The sequence below is a fragment of the Hemitrygon akajei genome, chromosome 12 (genome assembly GCF_048418815.1).
Source record: "Hemitrygon akajei chromosome 12, sHemAka1.3, whole genome shotgun sequence".
Classification (NCBI taxonomy): Eukaryota; Metazoa; Chordata; class Chondrichthyes; order Myliobatiformes; family Dasyatidae; genus Hemitrygon; species Hemitrygon akajei.
In genome coordinates this window covers 107,874,227-107,894,056 of record NC_133135.1, presented here as the reverse complement: position 1 = coordinate 107,894,056, position 19,830 = coordinate 107,874,227, and the positions used below count along the sequence as shown (strand labels likewise).

Genomic DNA, 19,830 nt, shown 5'->3' with positions numbered 1-19,830 from the left:
CATTTCAATGACGGGCAAGTGGGTTCAAGGGCCTAATGTTTGAGAGGTAATAACTGTTCCTGAATCTTATGATATGAGCCCTGAGGCTCTTGTATCTTCTTCCTGATGGCAGCAGCAAGAAAAGAGGGTGGTGGGGGTCTATGATCATGGAACTAGAACACAAGGGCAGGATATATTGTTTATTGATTGCTGCTAGTAGCTGGTCATCTAGGTTATTGATTCGGAATTTGAGTTTGGATCCAACCATGAGAGCAGCAGAATTTAAATTTTAGTAATTCAGTAAGGTGGAATTTTAAGAGTTAGTTCAATTATACCACCAATGAAGTGACTAAAAAATGAACTGGTTGCTGAATTTGGGCGCCACAGTAGCGTAGCATTTTGCACAACACCATTACAGACTGGGTGTTCTAAGGTTCAGAGATCCGTTCTGGTGCCGTTTTGTAAGGAGTCTCTGTACATCCTCCCAGTGGAATGCACGGATTTTCCCCTGGTGCTCTGGTTTCCTCTCATTGTCCAAAGTTATACCAGGTAGGTTAATTGTAAATATTCCTGTAATTGGGGCAAGGTTAATCGGGGTTGTCACAGGTTGCTGGGTGGTGTGTCTCAAAGGGCAAGAAGGGCCTACACTGCTCCGTATCATTAAATAGATAAATATATGTCCTTTTTAGTGTGAGAAAAGAAATCTTGGTGTGGCCTCAATGTGATACTGACACAGCTAGTAAGCTATTTAGTTTGAGGGCAATCAGAAATAAGTTATATACGTAGTTAAAAAATAGGGCTAACCTAGGCACAACATATCGATGCAGCTCATAAGAAGGCAAGACAGCAGCTATATTTCATTAGGAGTTTAAGGAAATTTGGTCTGGCACCAAAAATATTCTCAAATTTCTACAGTTTCTACTGCGGAGAGCATTCTAACTGGCTGCATCACCATCTGGTATGGGAGGTTGCTACTGTACAGGATCAATGTAAGCTACAGACAGCTGTAAACTCAGTCAGCTTTATCATGGTCACTCGCTTCCATAGTATCCAGGATATCTTCAAGGAGCAATGCCTCAGAAAGGTGGTGACCATCATTAAGGACCCCATCACCCTGGTCATGCCTTCTTCTCATTGCTACCATTAGGAAGGACGAACAGAAGCCTGAAGGTACACATTCATTGATTCAGGAATAGCTTCTTCACCTCTACCAGCTGATTTCTCCCAAGAACACAACCTCAGGGGGTTTTAATTTATTATTTTTTTACTACTTAACAATTATTGTCATTAATGGTTTTTTCTCTATTATTATTTATTGCATTGTACTGCCTGCCATAATGAAAACAAATTTCACAACATATACCGGAGACATTAATCCTGATTCTTATACTGAAGAAACAAAATGCTGAAGGAATTCCTCCAGTGTTTATTTCATAGTCCAGATTCAAGCAACTTCCATCACTTACATCAATAAAAAGTCATTTGGGAAGAGTGTGTCCTTTGTTTCACGGAATCTTGAGTAACCCATTCCATACAGGATGCAGCGATTCAGATTAATGGGTTCACTATACACCATCAGTATAGATCTATAGAGTCTCTCAAAAGCAGAGGTGGAGGAGTATGCCTCATGATCAACTCTTCTTGGTGTACAAATATATCAGTGTTGTCCCAATGTTGCTCACCAGACCTGGAATATCTAGCAGTAAAGTGTCGTCCTTTTTACCTACCATGGGAGTTCTCTGGGATCATTTTGGTAGCAGTTTACATTCCACCTCAGGCCAATGTCAAGCAGGCTTTAGATGATGTGAGGAATGGGAACAACATGCACAATACACCATCGTTTTGGGAGATTTTAACCAGGCCAGTCTGAAAAAAATCACTAAGCAACTACCATCAACAGATCACTTGAAATACCAGAGGAAACAACACACTGGACCATTGCTACACCACCATCAATAATGCCTACCGTTCTATTCCACGCCCTCACTTCAGGAAGTCTGATCACCTAACTGTACTTCTACTCCCTGAGTATAGGCAGAGACTGAAGTCTGCAGCACCAGCAATGAGGACCAAGAAGGTATGGACAAGGGAAGCACAGGAGCGCCTATAGGACTGCTTTGAATCAGTGGACTGGACTGTATTCAGGGATTCATCTTCAAACCTGGATGAGTATGCTGCAGTTGTTACTGACTTCATTAAAACCTGTGTGGATGAGTGTGTGCCCACAAAGACTTGCTGTACATTCCCAAACCAAAAGTCGTGGATGAACCAAGAGGTATGTCATCTGCTGAAGGCTAGATCTGTGGCATTCAAGTCTGGCAACCCAAGCCTGTACTAGAAAACCAGGTATGATTTGCGGAGGGCTACTTCAAGGGCAAAGAGACAATTTTGAACTAGGTTGGAGGCAACATCAGATGCACAGCAACTCTGGCAGGGTCTACAAGGCATTACTTCCTGCAAAGCAAAACCCAATAGCATGAATGGCAACGATGCTTCACTGCCAGATTAACTCAACACCTTCTATGCATGCTTTGAAAGGGAGAACACAACTACAGCTGTGAAGATCCCTGCTGCACCTGATGACCCTGGGATCTCAGAGGCCGATATTAGGCTGTCTTTAAAGACAGTGAACCCTCAGAAGGTGGAAGGTCCCAATGGAGTACCTGGTAAGGCTCTGAAAACCTGTGCCAACCAACTAGTGGGAGCATTCAAGGACATTTTCAACCTCTCACTGCTACAGGCAGAAGTCCCCACTTGCTTCAAAAAGGCAACAATTATAGCAGTGCCGAAGAAGAATAATGTGGGCTGCCTTAATGACTGTCGCCCGTTAGCTCTCACATCGACAGTGATGAAATGCCTTGAGAGGTTGGTTATGAACTAGACTGAGCTCCTGCCTCAGCAAGGACCTGGACCCATTGCAATTTGCCTATCTCCACAATAGGTCAATGGCAGATGCAATCTCAATGGCTCTCCACACAGCTTTAGACCACCTGGACAGCACAAACACCTACATCAGAGTGCTGTTCATCATTTAATACCATCATTCCCTAAATCATGATTGAGAAGTTGCAGAACCTGGGCCTCTGTACCTCCCTCTGCAATTGGATCCTCGACATCCTAACTGAAGACCACAGTCTGTGTGGATTTCTGATAATATATCTCTTCACTGATGATCAACACTAGCGTACCTCAGGGGTGTGTGCTTAGCCCACTGCTCTACTCTCTCTATACACATAACTGTGTGGCTAGACATAGCTCAAATACCATCCACAAATTTGCTGATGATACAACCATTGTTGGTAGAATCTCAGGTGGTCACGAGAGGGTGTACAGGAGCGAGATACGCCAACTAGTGGAGTGGTGCTGCAGCAACAACCTGGCACTCAACGTTAGTAAGACAAAAGAGTTGATTGTGGACTTCAGGAAGGATAAGACAAAGGAACACATACCAATTCTCATAGAGGGATCAGAAGTGGAGAGAGTGAGTAGCTTCAAGTTCCTGGGTGTTAAGATCTCTGAGGATCTAACCTGGTCCCAACATATCGATGTACTTATAATGAAGGCAACACAGCGGCTATACTTTATTAGGAGTTTGAAGAGATTTGTCATGTCAACAAATACACTCAAAACTTCTATAATTGTACCATGGAGAGCATTTTGACAGGCTGCATCACTGTCTGGTATGGAGGGGCTACTGCACAGGACTGAAAAAAGCTGCAGGAGGTTGTAAATCTTGTCAGTTCCATCTTGGGTACTAGCCTACAAAGTACACAGGCCATCTTTAGGGAGCGGTGTCTCAGAAAGGCAGCGTTCATTATTAAGGACCTACAGCACTCAGGGCATGCCCTTTTCTCACTGTTACCATCAGGTAAGAGGTACAGAAGCCAGAAGGCACACACTCAGCGATTCAGGAACAGTTTCTTCCCCTCTGCCATCCGATTCGTAAATGGACATTGAATGTTTGGATGATACCTCACTTTTTAAAAAATATACAGTATTTCTGTTTTTGCACATTTTCTTAAATCTATTCAATATACGTAATTGATTTACTTGTTTATGTATGTATTTATTTATTTATTTATTTTGTCTCTACTAGATTCTGTATTGCATTGAACTGCTGCTGCTAAGTTAACAAATTTCACGTCACATGCCAGTGATAATAAACCTGTTTCGGATTGGGGCTAAGTGGGAAAATGATGAAATGGTAGTAAAAACTTGATGGGCCAAATAGCCCAATTCTGCTCCTATATCTTACAGTCTAACTCAGAAGTTTTAAAACTTTATTCATCAGAAAATTATGTCACAAGTATATTTATTATCTATCTCTAATCTTACCAAAATGAACCAAAGGAACCGGAAAATAGACTCCATTTTTATTGAAGTATATTTTAAATAATTAAGTGCAGAGTGCTGTAAACAACCTTTACAGATTTTTCAAGAACATCTCTGTACTTTTGCAGGCAAAAGAACGTGCCTAGGAGAATCCTTGGCTCGCATGGAACTCTTCCTTTTTTTGACCACTCTCCTGCAGAACTTTGTCTTCAAGGCTGCCATCGATCGCAAGGATATTGACACCTCAGCAGATTTAAGTGGATTTGTGTCTGTACCCCATGTGTACAAATTCTATGCAGTCCCTCGCTAAATCACCTAGGGCTCTTGAATTTTAGCAGGTGATGTTAAAAACTTATTTAGTTCCTTGTACTGTATATCTTTAACATCTCAAAATTTGATTATTTCCCATTTACTCATTCTTACTGTAGTCCAACATGTCAGTCCACGGCCACTTCATGTCAAGGTGAGACAGCCCTCAGAGTGGCAAAACAGCTTATTTTCCATCTGAGTAGCCTCCAACCTTCCCTTTCTCCCATGGTCCACTCTCCTCTCCTATCAGATTCCTTCCTCTCCAGGCCCTTTATCTTTTCTACCCACCTGGCTTCACCTATCACTTTCTAGCTCTCCTCCTTCCCCTCCACCTACTTATTCTGGTGTCTTCCCTCTTCCTTTCCAGAGCCGAAGGAGGGCCACAGTCTGAAATGACAGCTGTTTATTAATTTCCGTAACTGCTATGTGACATGCTGAGCTCTTCCAGCAGTTTGTATGTATTCCTTTGGATTTCCAGCATCTACAGAATCTGTCATGTTTATTATTATCCAGAATTAGTGCCTGTTTAACAGCGATTATTACTTGTAAATATACATAACAAAAATGTTCAAACATCTCGGGCAGATGGGGCTCATCGGCTGTGGTTGGCAACTCATCTGGGAGAAGAATGAGTTGACCTCTAACCCCTGCTGCCTTGCAGCAATACCCACTCCTGGGGAATCCTTCGTGAGCAAACCCCCCCCCCCCCCCAAATCCAGAGCTGGAATCCACAGGCAGTCCTATGTTACCACTGGAAGCATAATTCACATTGTTAACCCTTTGGTTCAATCCCTCTGATGCACCTGCATCCTCTGTAGCTGGAAGTCAAGTTCAGATTCAGTTTATTGTCATTTAGAAACAACAAATGCAATGCAGTTAAAAAATGAGACAATGTTCCTCCAGAATGATATCACAAAATCATATGACAAAAACAGACTACACCAGAAAATCCACATAACATTTGGCAATCCCCAATCCAGAGTCCGGAGAGGCTGCTGCGTATTAATATTGCGCTACCATCTTAGCGCGTTCCCCGGAAAGGAGCTCCAAAACCACCAGACAAAACAAGACCAAAAACTAAAGCCACAAGACCTGCACAAAACCACATAGTTACAACAGTGCAAACAACAGCATAATTGATTTAACAAACAGACCATGGGCACAGTAAAAATAGTCCAAAGATATTAAGTTCGAAAGAACCCATCACACAGTTTTCACAAGTCCTCAGGGTCCCGACTGACTCGTCATCCCATGCCAGCGGCAGAAGGGAATACCCCTGCTACGGACTTCCATGGCGCCGCCCAACTCAGCCTCGCAGATACAGCACACAGTGAAAGCTCCGTCAAACCCCGTCTCGCAGACGCAGCACACAATGAAAGCGACCTGACCACAGCGGATTCCGAGTCCGTCGAACCTCCGACCATCCCCTCTGGCACAGCTTCTCCGAGCACCATCCTCTGCCGAGTATATTAAGACACCCCCGCCAATGTCCATCGGCAACGCGACCCCGAGGACTGGGGGCCTGTTCTTCCTAGCAGAGACCCGGACCTCACAGCAGCAGCAGCAATGAAGAAGGTCTTCCTGGAGATTTCCAGATGTTCCTCCGTGCTCCCACGTCCGTTTTCAACTGATCATGATTGCGCACGGCACCCCGCTTCACAAATAACAGATAATCAGCTCCAGAGTGGCCGCTGCAAGCTGTGTTGCACCGCTATCTTGGATCATAAATAGTTGTCATTACTTCAGAGAAGAGTGGGATTCTTTGTCACACACCCAGTGAGTGCAGCTCTAATACTGAACAGGTTTGACCCCCAACTACAGAAGACCATTTGGTTTGGAGCTCAGCTGAATATCTGGGTGCTTGAAGCCAGAGAATATGTGCAGAAGTGGAGAGAGGATAGGCGACTAAGTTTGGGAACCTGGGTGCATGTGGTGGTGAAATAGACCATAAGATGTAAATAGACCATAAGTAAAGATATAGGATCGAATTAGGCCATTTGACCTGTTAAGTCTGTTCCACCATTTCAACATGGCTGATGCATTCCCTTCTCAGCTCCTATCTCCTGTCTTCTCCCCATATCCCTCATGCCCTGACTAATCAAGAATCTATCCATCTCTGCCTTAAATATACCTAATGACTTGGCCTCCACGAATTTCACAGATTCACCACTGTCTGTTTGAAGCAATTCCACCTCATTTCCATTCTAAAAGGATGTCCTACTATTCTGAGGCTGTACCCTCTGGTCTTAAACTTCCCCACCATAGGAAACAACCTCATGACATTCACTCTGTCGAGACCTTTCCACATTGATGGGCTTGCGGTGTGTGTCACACACTGAGGGCCATTTGAGATGTTTTCTTGCAGAAACTGATTAGCGATGCATACTGAGTTGGTGAGATCTCAGGCTAGTTGATAAAATTCAGGAGATAGCAAGGAGGGTGGAAGAGTGTATCTTCCTGCACCCTATGGAGAGTCTGTGGAGCCCTGCTCACCGTCTTCACTCTGGACATTGTGTGCACTTTCTTGTATGGTAACAGCTACTGTGGAGACAACTGTCCTCCTGTCTGTGATGAAACTAGATCACTGACCTTGTTCATACAGCAGTAGCTAGATGCTGTGAGGAATCATTGGCAGAAACACATTTGCTTCTCTCGGTGGACAGGGATGCTCCCATGAGCAAATTGTGGTCCTCCAGGAGCAAAGGGACTGTGACATGTCAGTAGATACCTGTTCTGCACGAGAATACGGATGCCCCCCGGCACAAGACGGCTCATCTGTGCTCAAACATCACAGTTCTATTCAGATCGTGAAGGAAATTGAAAACGGGAGAGCCTATAGACCTGTGTCTCAGAGAGTGTCAGCTCGTCTCAGGTTCACATCAGGAAGATGAAACAATAATGGAGATTAGATTTATATAGAAGTACAGGCCTTTCAACCCAGCTAGTCCATGCCAAAACCATTTAAACTGCCTACTCCGATCGATCTGCACCAAAACCATACTCCTCTATATCCCTACTATCCATGGACATATCCAAATGTTGAAATCCAGCTCACATGCACCACTTGTGTTGGCAACTAACTCCAGGCTCTCATGACCCTCTAAGTGAAGAAATTTCCCCTCATTCCCCTTCAGCTTTTCACTTTTCATCTTTAACTCACTGACCTCCGGTTGTAGTCCTACCCAACCTTAGTGAAAAAAGCCATTGTATACTCCTCCTAATTTTGTACATCTCTCTCAAATCTCCTCTCAATTTTTTATATTCTAAGGAATACAGTCCTAACCTGTTCAATCTTTTCTTGTATCTCAGGTCCTTCAGACCTGGTAAAATCCTTGTAAATCTTCTCTGTACTCTTTCAAATTTGGTTACATCTTACCTGTGGGTAGGTGACTAAAACTGCACACTACTCCAAATTAGGCCTCACCAACATCTTGTACAGCTTCAACATAACATCCCATCTCTTGTAACCCAATACATTGATTTATGAAGGCCAATATGCCAAAAGCTTTCTTTACAAGATTGTTGATTATTGTATTAGTGTCCTGACATCAACTGACGTCCAGCTTCAACACACGTCAGTTCACTAGGCGACAGAGCCAGTGAAGCAGCACACACAACAGTGTCCCAGAGTCAGCAATCCCAGACTGAGTGTTGAAATGGCTCTGGTCAGTAAACAGAGGTTGACATCCTCAGGAACATTAATGTGTAGCACAACAGCATAATGCTATTACTGCACCAGTGACCTGCTTCATTTCCCACCGCTGGCTGCAGGGAGTTTGGACATTCTCCCTGTCGTCACATGGCTTTCCTCCAGGTGCTCTGGTTTCCTCCCACAAACCAAAGACATACAGGTTAGGCTTCGTGAGGTGTGGGTGTTAGCTCATCCACTGATTGCTATGGTCATTGAGGCAAACGACATATTTCACTCTGCTTCGATGTAAATGTGGCAAAAAAATCAAATCTTTAATCCGCTGATGTGGCCCAATTTGGTGAATCTACATTATATTTTTAAAAATTATATCTTGTGTCAGTTATTGTTCAAACCACTGTGTTATTATTAAAATCTCACATTGTAATCAACATGTTGTTTATTGTCTATATATTGAATTTACCATCATAATATTTTTATTAAATATTCTTTAAACACACTTAACACTTAAAATGATGATACTTCCCTAACTGGTCACACAGAAAAACATCAGATGTTCCCATGGCAACAGTGAGATGGGCAGTTGTTCTGTTTAAGCTGGAAATCCATTAATGTTTAAAAGAGTTATGGTTCAATTTAATATCAGAGTGTATACAGTATACAACCTGAAATTCTTACTCTTCACAGACATTCACAAAACAGAAAAATGCAAAGAATGATTGACGTTAGAACCCCAAAGCCTCCCTCCCCCTAACAATCAGCAGCAAAATCATCAACCCTCCCCTTCCCCCCACTTGCTCCAGCAAAGGCATCAAACCCCCCCCCCCCCCACCACCACCACCACACAAGCAACAGCAAATCTTGCAGAGACCATCATCGACAGTCCATCAAAACTACTGTCCATTCCAACACTTCAGCATCTCAGACATGGTAATGGAAAACCAGATTAAATTTTAATAAAGTCAAGACTTGTATTTACTGATTACACTAAATAAATAAAAGCTAACTTGTCAATATTCATGACCACAAGAATTTATATTACAGTCAGTACATATGATAAGCAATTTCTTACAATAATTTATTAAACCATGCCAGACTAGTTGGTGTGTATTTCAGGACAGCCTATTGTACACAGTAACATTACTTACTGACTGACTGACTGCCCATTACACCGCCAGCATTTAGAGCAGCAATGAAGCTCCTCCATCTCTGGTGGTGTTCGGGGCTTCCTTCATCATGTCAGTGGCTTCCTCTGGTTTCCATCAGTGTCAGTCATGAAAGCCCTGGTGGAGACTCGGGTATTCTGTCACACTCACATGCAGAGGGATTCTTCATTGCTGTTTCCGTAACAATTTTGTTTGACCAGTCAGGGTTGAGAGTGTGTGGGTAGTGGGAGAGTCATCCCTCTTGTGCTTCTTGATCTTGTCACTCGAGATTCAGTGTGACACAATCCTGCCACTCTCATCTGGCCCACGCCTTCATTAACCAGGTCCAACACTTGCCTTTATTGGATCTTCCTCCTCCTCACACGTCATCGGGTTTGTAGGGGTGTGGTCGAGGTTAAATGGGGTGCACCTAGGGTTAGTGGTGCTGTGTGTCCCCTTGGACCTGAGGATTAGGTTTGAGTGTAGGGCTGGTGGATGTACATGTCTGGCTGGGAGAGATAAAGTTGTGGAGTTTAGTGTGTGAGGTATGTGGGGCTGTGGCAGATAGGGTAGCGGAGTCACTTTAATCTGGGCCGGGCCTTTCATGAACATGGTCCAATATCACTTGGCTTAATGAACCGGGTGTGCACTGGGACAGATCATCAGTAATGCAACCTGGAGTCACTGCAAGCAGTTTGTTCGTTCTCCCCATGACTGCGTGGGTTTCCTCCAGGTGCTCCAGTTTCCACTCACATTCCAGATACATGGGCTAGTAGGTTAATTGGTCACATGCGTGTAGTTGAGTGGCACGGCCTGTTGGGCTGGAAGGGCCTATTACCGAGCTGTATCTCTAAATAAATAAATGTGTGGAATTTACTTACATAGTTCCTGAGGTTGAATATCGGTCTGGCAGACTAGCGAGGACAAAGAATGGTATCCCCACCCTAAGGTAAATGAGAATAAATCAGCAGCATTTTCTGGCAGTGGAGTTCTGTGCGGACAGAAGGCACGAGGGCCAATGACCTCCCAGGTACACAAGTCGGTGAGACCTGAGTTTGAGGCCCAGAATTTGGGGGTCTCCATTTCATTGTCATTGGCTAGTTCTGGGGTAGATTGAAAGCCCAAAAGTTGAGGCCTGATGGCTGAAGCCCTGGGTCTGTAAGTCTTTGCAAGATTGCTGGGGAAGTCAAAGATCCGATGTCTGATAGAGTCCACCGGAATCTGAAGGACAAGAAAAATGGAGGCCTGTCCTGGGGTGTGTGGGGTAGGAAGAAAGGGCTTGTTTTGCTGTTGTTGTTCTTGTCAAATCAAGTTTTTAGTTATTTAATTGTATACATGTATACCGCCAAACAAGACATCTCTCCAGACCAGGGTGTAAAGCACAGTGGTACTCATAACACACAATAACTTAGGAAAGTAAGCATTAAATCTACAAATGAATTACATAATAATAAACAAAGTAAAGTGCATAAATTAAATGTTGTAGGGTACAGTACAAATTATCCAGAGACATTTTGAATGCGATGCGGTAGGGAGTTCAGAAGCCCAACAGCCTGAGGGAAGAAGCTGTTTCCCATCCTGACTGTTCTTGTCTTTATGTATCAGAGTCTCCTTCCTGATGTAGAATGTCAAAGAGGATGCTTGATGGATGGGAGGGATCCTTGATAACACTAAGTGCTCTGTGTGTGCAGCACTCCTGAAACGTGACCCCATTGGATCACTGGAGATCCCTATGATCTTCTCAGTCACTCTCACAGCCCTTTGTCAGGATTTCTGATCCGATGCTTGGCCGCTCCCATACCAGATGACGATGCAACTTGTCAGGACACTCTCAATGGTGCTCCTATAAAATGCAATCAAGATGGGTGTGGGTAGGTAAGGAGCCTCACTTGCCTCGGTCTCCTCAGGAACTGGAGACATAGCTGTGCCTTTTTATTCAGGGAAGTGATATTGAGGGGGGGTGTCCTGTAGGGGGAGTGGGCCTCAACTTATTTTAAAGGAAATCCTCTCTTATTTTTTCTTCCCCAATAATATGGTAGTTTCTAAAACTTTTGGCACATGATGAATAGTCAGAGACACTCATGTAGTCCTCGTTAAAACAGCTCCTAGTTTTGAGTTGGAAGACGTCAAGTTTGCCACCTTGTCTGTGATAACGTCCTCTGACATGGGTCTGATTCCATGTAGATACTTCAAATACATGTTATCTTTCAGCACCAGGAAGCTATGTGGCTCAAGCAGCAGAGATAAAAAGTAGCGATTCTCTTCGGTTTGAGGTAAAGCAATCCGAAAAAGGAAGGGCAGGAATTATTTAAAATCCAGTTCAAAACTAACACGTCTATTTCCCCAAGTACTACATAAGAAATAGAATATTGAACATCACTGCCATCTTACACCTCAGTTTTACTGTAGGAGCCATGTGTCTATTTTCTGTCTGCACTTTGTGTTGCATGTTTATTATGGTAATTTGTCATCTGAGTTGGGGCGTGGGTACAGAAAAGCAAATAGTTACACATTCACCCTTTGTCGTTGTCAGTTTTAGTTTTAGTTGGAGCCAGGGGTCAGCGACAGTGTATTATATTTTTATTGACCGCTAAGATTGCTTGGTTACACTAATTGGGACGTTATTGGGGTGCTAACTGGATTGTTAAAAGTTCAAAGTAAATTTTATTATCGAAGTACATATTTGTCAACATATAGAACCCAGAGATTCGTTTTCCTGTGGGCATACTCAGCAAATCTATAGAGTAGTAATTATAACAGGATCAAATTTTAGAACCGTCCATGTTTGTACAATGTTAGTCTTTATTTAGTTATGAAAGTGACAATAAAGGGCTAGATTGATTAGGATAATTTATGTAGAGATACAGCACGGTAACAGGCCCTTCCAGCCCAATGATCCCAATTACACACCCGTGTGTCCAATCAACCTACTAACCTGTTTATCTTTGGAATGTGGGAGGAAACCGGAGCATCCAGAGGAAATCCACGCAGTCACAGAAAGGACATACAAACTACTGGCCGTCAGTATTGGGTGTCTGAAGCTCTAATAGTATTACACTAACAATTTTTGATGCCATTCTATTTGTACTTTTGTAGCACAACTCAACAGTTACCATGGCAGGGAAGAGAGAAAGGATTCCACCCAGTACTTCTAGTGATGCATTTTAGACCATAAGACATAGGAGCAGAATTAGGCCATCTGGCCCATTGAGTCTTCTCTACCATTCAATCACGGCTGATCCTTTTTTAATCTCCTCCTCAACCCCAGTTCCCAGGCCTTCATCTCATAACCTTTGATGCTATGTCCAATCAAAAACCTATCAATCTCTGCCTTAAATACACCCAACAACCTGGCCTCCACAGCTTCATGTGGCAACAAATTGGCTAAATAAACCTCCACATCTCTGTTTTGAAAGGGCACTCCTCTAACCTGAGGCTATGCCCTCTTTCCTAGACTCTCCCACCACGTGAAACATCCTTCCCACATCTACTCTGTCTAGGCCTTTCAACGTTCGATAGGTTTCAATGCAATTTTCCCTTGTGCTTCTAAATTCCAGTGAGTACAGACGCTGAGACATCAAACGTTCCTCATATGATAACCCTTTCATTCCAGGAATCATCCTTGTGAACCTCCTCTGGACCCTCTCCAGTGCCAGCACATATTTTCTAAGATAAGGGTCCAAAACTGTTCACAATACTTAAGGCGGGGCCTCACCAGTGCCTCATAAAGCCTCAGAATCACATTCTTGTTCTCGTATTCTAGACCTCTTGAAATGAATGCTAACACGGCATTTGCCTTCTTCGCCACCGACTCAACCTGCAAGTTAACCTTCAGGGTGTTCTACACAAAGTCTCCTAAGACCCTCTGCATATCAGATGTCTAGATTTTCTAGCAGCACACATAAAATGCTGGTGGAACACAGCAGGCCAGGCAGCATCTATAGGGAGAAGCACTGTCAACATTTCGGGTCGAGACCTTTCGTCACGACTTACTGAAAAGAAAGATAAGCAAGAGACTTGAAAGTAGGAGGGGTAGGGGAAATGCGAAATTATAGGAGAAGACCAGAGGGGGTGGACAGCTTCAAAGCGATTGTGCAACCACCAACTGCGACTCCAGCCTTGAACTCTAGGCCGGGTCTTCACATGCTGCGATTGTGACTCCCGTCTCCCCTTCCCCCACCACCACTCTGCAATCCCCTCTCCCTCAGATCCCATTGTCAGCTCCTGGGCCCTCAGAGGCTCCATCTTCCTCTCACCCCAACCCTTCCCTCTCCAGTGAAAGTGGCACCAAACTAGTGCCCACAGCTCTACACGCCATCCTTACACATCTGGAGAAGGATGCTTACGTGAGAATGCTGTTCTTAGACTACAATACCATAATTCCCTCCAGGCTTGAGAAGAAGCTGAGAGACCTTGACCTTCACCTTGCCTTGTGTTGCTGGATCCTGGACTTCCTGTAAGATTGCTGGCAGGTGGCAAGAGTGGGCTCCCTCACCTCTGACCCTCAACACAGGTGCCCCTTAGGACTGTGTACTAAGCCACATCTTTTACTTGCTGTGCATCCATGACTGTATCACCACCCACAGCTCCAATCTGCTAATTAAATTTGCTGACAATACTACACTGATTGGACTGATCTCAAATAAAAATGAGGCAGCCTACAGAGAAGTCATCATCCTGACACAGTGGTGTCAAGAGAACAACCTCTCCCTCAATGTCACACAAAGGAGCTGGTTGTGGACTACAGGAGGAATCAATGGATCTGGGGTTGAGAGGATGAACCGCTTTAAGTTCCTCAGTATAAAGATCACCAAGGATCTCACATATGCTGTACATACCGGCTGTGTGGTGAAAAGGGCACAACAGCGCCTCTTTCACCTCACACTGTTGAAGAAGTTTGGTATGGGCCCCCAAATCCTTAGAACTTTCTATATGGGCACAATTGAGAGCATCCTGACTGGCTGCATCACTGCCTGGTATGGGAACTGTACTTCCCTCAATTGCAGAACTCCACAGAGTGGTAGGGACAGCCCAGAGCATCTGTAGATGTGAACTTCCCACTGTTCAGGACATTTACAAAGACTGGTGTGAAAAAAGGGCCTGAAGGATCACTGGGGACCCGAGTCACCTCAACCACAAGCTGTTCCAGCTGCTACCAGCCGGGAAACGGCACAGCAGCATAAAATCTGGGACGAACAGGCTCCGGGATAGCTTCTTCCACCAGGCCATCAGACCAATTACTTCATGCTGACACAATAGTATTTCCATGTTATATTGACTATCCTGTTGTACATACTATTTATTATAAATTACTATAAATTGCACATTGCACATTTAGATGGAGATTTTTACTCATGTGTATGAAGGATGTTAAGTAATAAAGTCAATTCAATTCACTATACAGAGTCTAGGTATCTGTCTGATTCAATACACACAGTTTCTTACAGACACAGGTTAGTACAGAAGGATCTTGCATCGGAAAACAAGTAAAATCAGTTTGGGTGGAATTAAAAACTAAGAAAGTGAAGTAGTCCAGGAACTCATCTCTTTGAACATTGAGAAAAATATTTACAGGGCTTGAAATTGGTGAATGCAACTTTCATAACTCATCTTTAGATTAAGTTTATTCATTTTTTGTACCATAATCCCTTACTTTCAGCTTTTTTCTGTAAGTTTTATGGTTTCTTTTTGATGGGAATTATAGTTTTGGTAGTAGGCATTATATTTTTTATATATATTTACATCTCTGTAGGGGCGAACGCTCCGATTAATTTTGTTTTTACATATTGTACTGGTTGGCCTGGAGTTTTGTAGTGGGAGGGTGGTGAGGATCCTAACTTTATATGATTTTATTTTGGGTGCTGTTTCCTTATTGTTATGAATTATATACTTGATATGTTTATTTTGCACTGTATTAATCTTCATTTTGTTGTTGGTTGTTTTTGTTTGTAGTTGTTTTGTAGAAATGCATAAAAATTAATTAAAAAAAGAAGACAACAAAGTGTGTAAATGAAAATATCAATAAATAGCAATAAATAACAGAACATGAGTAAGACCAAGTTGATTGTGGACGTGATTATGGAAAGGGTAAGACGAGGGAACACGCACCAGTTAAAAGGATCAGAAGTGGAAAGAGTGAAGAATTTCAAGTTCCTGGGTGTCAACATCTGTGAGGATCTGTCCTGGGCCCAACATATCAATACAGTCACAAAGAAGGCACCACAGCAGCTATATTTCATTAGGAACTTGAAGAGATTTGATATGTCACAAAAGACACGTGTAAATTTCTGCAGATGAACCATGGAGAGCATTCTAACTGGTTGAATCACCATCTTCTATTGGGGAGGGGAGGGAAGGGGTGCTACTGCACAGGATCGAAATAAACTGCAGAAAGCTCCAGCCTCCATAATATCCAGAACACTTTCAAGGAGCGATGCCTCAAAAAGGCAGTATCCATTATTAAGGACACCCACCACCCAGATCCTGCCCTCTTCTCATTGCTACCATCAGGGAGGAGGTACAGGAGCCTGAAGATACACACTCAATGATTCAGGAACAGCTCCTTCCTTCTGCCAGCCAATTTCTGATTGTACATTGGACCCATGAACATTACCTCACTACTTTTTACTTCTATTTTGCACTACTTATTTAAATATTATGGACATACACTTACATAAATTATATACATGTATGTATATACAGGTGTGTATGTGTCTATTACATATTATACATATATTTACTGTACATATAATATACATATATTTACTGTAATTCAGTTTTTCTTTTCTGTTATTATGTATTGCATTGTACTGCTGCATCAAAGTCAACATTTACAACATTTGCTGGTGATATTAAACCTGATTCGAATTCTGATTTTGACATACACTCAACGGCCACTTTATTAGGTACAGTGGATGATCCCGGTGCTGAAGAAGAGTAAGGTGGCATGCCCGAATGATTATTGACCTGTGGCTCTGACATCAATTGCTATGAAGTGCTTTGAGCGATCAACATATCAACCATAGCCTACCGGTCAACACATCAACCATAGCCTACCGGTCAACCTCGACACTTTGCAATTTGCCTACCGGAGCAACAGGTCAATGGCAGATGCCATCTCTCTGGCACTACATTCCTCCTTAGAGCACCTGGAGAATAAAGACGCATATGTAAGGCTCCTTTTCATTGACTACAGCTCTGCCTTTAGTACCATCATTCCAAATAAACTGATTCCTAAGCTCCGGAACCTGGGTCTTAGCACTCAGATCTGCAGCTGGATCTTCAACTTCCTCACAGACAGGACCCAGGCTGTAAAAATGGGGACAAGCTCTCCTCTACAATCACTCTGAGCACCGGTGTCCCACAAGGCTGTGTACTCAGCCCCCTGCTGTACTCACTGTACACCCATGATTGTGTAGCCAAGTTTCCATCGAACTCAATATATAAGTTTGCTGATGACACCACAATTGTAGGCCATATCTTGGGTAATGATGAGTTTGAGTACAGAGAGGAAATTGAGAACCTGGTGGCATGGTGTGAAGACAATAACCTATCCCTCAACGTCAGCAAGACGAAGGAATTGGTTGTTGACTTCAGGAGTAGCGGACCGCATGACCCCATCTACATTGGTGGTGCGCAGGTGGGACAGGTCAAAAGTTTTAAGTCCCTCGGGGTGAATATCACAAGTGAATATCACTTGGTCTAACCAAGCAGAGTCCACTGCCAAGAAGGCCCACCAGCGCCTTTACTTCTTGAGAAAGCTGAAGAAATTTGGCCTGTCCCCTAAAACTCTCACTAATTTTTATAGATGCACCATAGAAAGCATTCTTCTAGGGTGCATCACAACCTGGTATGGAAGTTGTCCTGTCCAAGACCAGAAGAAGCTGCAGAAGATTGTGAACACAGCCCAGCACATCACACAAACCAATCTTCCATCCTTGGACTCACTTTACACTGCACGCTGTCGGAGCAGTGCTGCCAGGATAATCAAGGACACGACCCACCCAGCCAACACACACTTTGTCCCTTTTCCCTCCGGGAGAAGGTTCAGGAGCTTGAAGACTCATATGGCCAGATTTGGGAACAGCTTCTTTCCAACTGTGATAAGACTGCTGAACGGATCCTGACACGGATCTGGGTCGTACCTTCCAAATATCTGGACCTGTCTCTCGGTTTTTTTGCACTACCTTACTTTCCCTTTTCTATTTTCTATTTATGATCTATAATTTAAATTTTTATTAAATTTACTATCTATTTGTACTCCAGGGAGCGCGAAGCTGTGATGATTGTACGCTCTAGTATCAATTGTTTGGCGACACTGTGTATCGTAAGTGTTAACTCAGCCACATACAGTCCCAAGCCCCTCTACATGGGGCTAGCAACCCCATCCTGAAAAAACGCAGAGCTACAGAAAAGGAAGCAGAAGCTTCAAAGACGTCATCCTTGCGAGAGGAAGCATCTTCACCCATATGGGCTACACCTGGAGACAACTTGAAAGCCCATCCCTGGACAGAGGACGTGCTGCTGTCAGTGACCTATGCCCCAGTAAGGGAGATGGGCTTAAGTCAGTATGAACATACAAGATGTTCAGTCAAACAAAAGAATTATAGGAAGATTATCCAAAGCAATAGGATATTGGTAGCTAGAGAAAGCAGACATTTCTGACTTACAGAAAAATTGGTTTATGGACAGTTCTCAGGAATAGAAGCCTTGCATGACTGATGATGCCCTGTAGTTGTAAATTCTCTTTAAGAAATTTATCATTCTGTTCAGGCAACAGTGTTGGTTGGATTTCCAGCATCTGCAGATTTTCTCATTTCTGTACGCGGAGATTTAGTTTGTAATCAAGGAGCTTAGTGCCCTCTGCTGTCTGGATAATTCAAAAGGTTCCTGTGTTCAAACCCATTGTGTCTTGATGAAGAGTTGCAGCACAAAACGTCAACTGTTGCTTCCTTTCCATAGTTGCTGCCTAATCTGCTGTGTTCCTCCAGAATGTTGTGTGTATTACTCTGCATTCAGAAAGCTTCTCACACCAAAAACACACGTGTAATACACTAACCAACCCAGATACGTCACGGACAGGGAAGTGAATACCATGCAGGGAAAAGTGACTGGATAATTAAATGAATGCAGAGGTTGAATGCAGAGGTTTGGATGCTGTCCAAGTTGCATGCCATTTTGGACAATGACTCCCATCCACTCCATAATGTACTGGTTAGGCGCAGGAGTACATTCAGCCAGAGACTCATTCCACCGAGATGTAACACTGAGTGTCATAAGAAGTCATTCCTACCTGTGGCCATCAAACTTTACAACTCCTCCCTCGGAGTGTCAGACACCCTGAGCCAATAGGCTGGTTCTAGACTTATTTCCACTTGGCATGATTAACTTATTATTATTTAATTATTTATGGTTTTATATTGCTATATTTCTACACTATTCTTGGTTGGTGCGGCTGTAACAAAACCCAATTTCCCTCGGGATCAATAAAGTATGTCTGTCTGTCTGTCTGTCAATAAAAAACTCAAACTGAACTGAGAGACGATGAACAACAATAGTGCTCCCCTCCTCCCTTTCTACCAGGTATGGTGACGTACATTCATCTGCTTAAAGGTGCTGTACCTGCATCCCCGAGAGCTAAACCTGATGAGTCCTTCAGAAGATCGTGAAATCATTAGTTTATTAAGATGGTTAAGCTGAAAATACAGTCTGCAGTTTGCAGTGCAAGTTGTTCAGGAGTATATTTATAAGATTTATAACATTGCCATGTTTCACCAGCAGCATCTTGCCCAGCTCTTTCCAAAAGCAACACAACTGGACCCCTCCAGCATGGTTTACCATAGCCCTACATTTCTGTTCTCCTTTCAAGTAGGCAATCTAGCTGTATTTGCCCCTAACACACCGTCAATGTGCGCACCACACATTTTAATAATCTACTACATGAAAAAAACTATTGCTTGTTCCTTTTTGTTCCTTTTCCAATTGTCTTCTTATTGTCACCCGGTGCGACGTGGCCCAAGTGCGGAGTGAGAGACAATGAAGCAGGTAGATAGTTCACAGACTTTAATGCAAACAGTGTTAAAAGGGAAAGAAAACAATAAATGCTAGGCTAAACAGGGCCCTTAACTAAAACCCTCAAATGGAAAATGAAGCCTACAGTGCGGCTGAAAAGAACAACTAAGAATAAAACGAATACCGCTAGTCTTCAGTCAGTTGACTCAACAGTCCAATTTCTCTGACAAGGCGGAGTGCAAACAGGCAGCAAAGCATTGCTGTGTCCAAGTCTCAACAAATAATACGACAGCATGAATGGAGTTAAATACTATCACAATGAAATATAATTAGCTGACATGTGCATATTCACAAGTGCAATTACCAAATCTGCTGCGCTGCCAAATCCGTGGTGCAGCTCCTGAG

General features: G+C 43.3%; 1 protein-coding gene across 2 annotated transcripts in view; it reads left to right on the top strand.

Annotated features, from left to right (window-relative positions):
- Positions 1-8,700, top strand: part of LOC140737362 (cytochrome P450 2C23-like) — a 65,878-nt gene extending 57,178 nt beyond the window's left edge. For both annotated transcript variants that reach the window (XM_073063820.1, XM_073063821.1), the window contains exon 10: positions 4,440-8,700. In XM_073063820.1, coding sequence (XP_072919921.1) covers positions 4,440-4,621 — 182 coding nt within the window. In that variant the 3' untranslated portion in view covers positions 4,622-8,700. The remainder of the gene's footprint in view (positions 1-4,439) is intronic.
- The last annotated feature ends 11,130 nt before the right edge of the window (positions 8,701-19,830 follow it).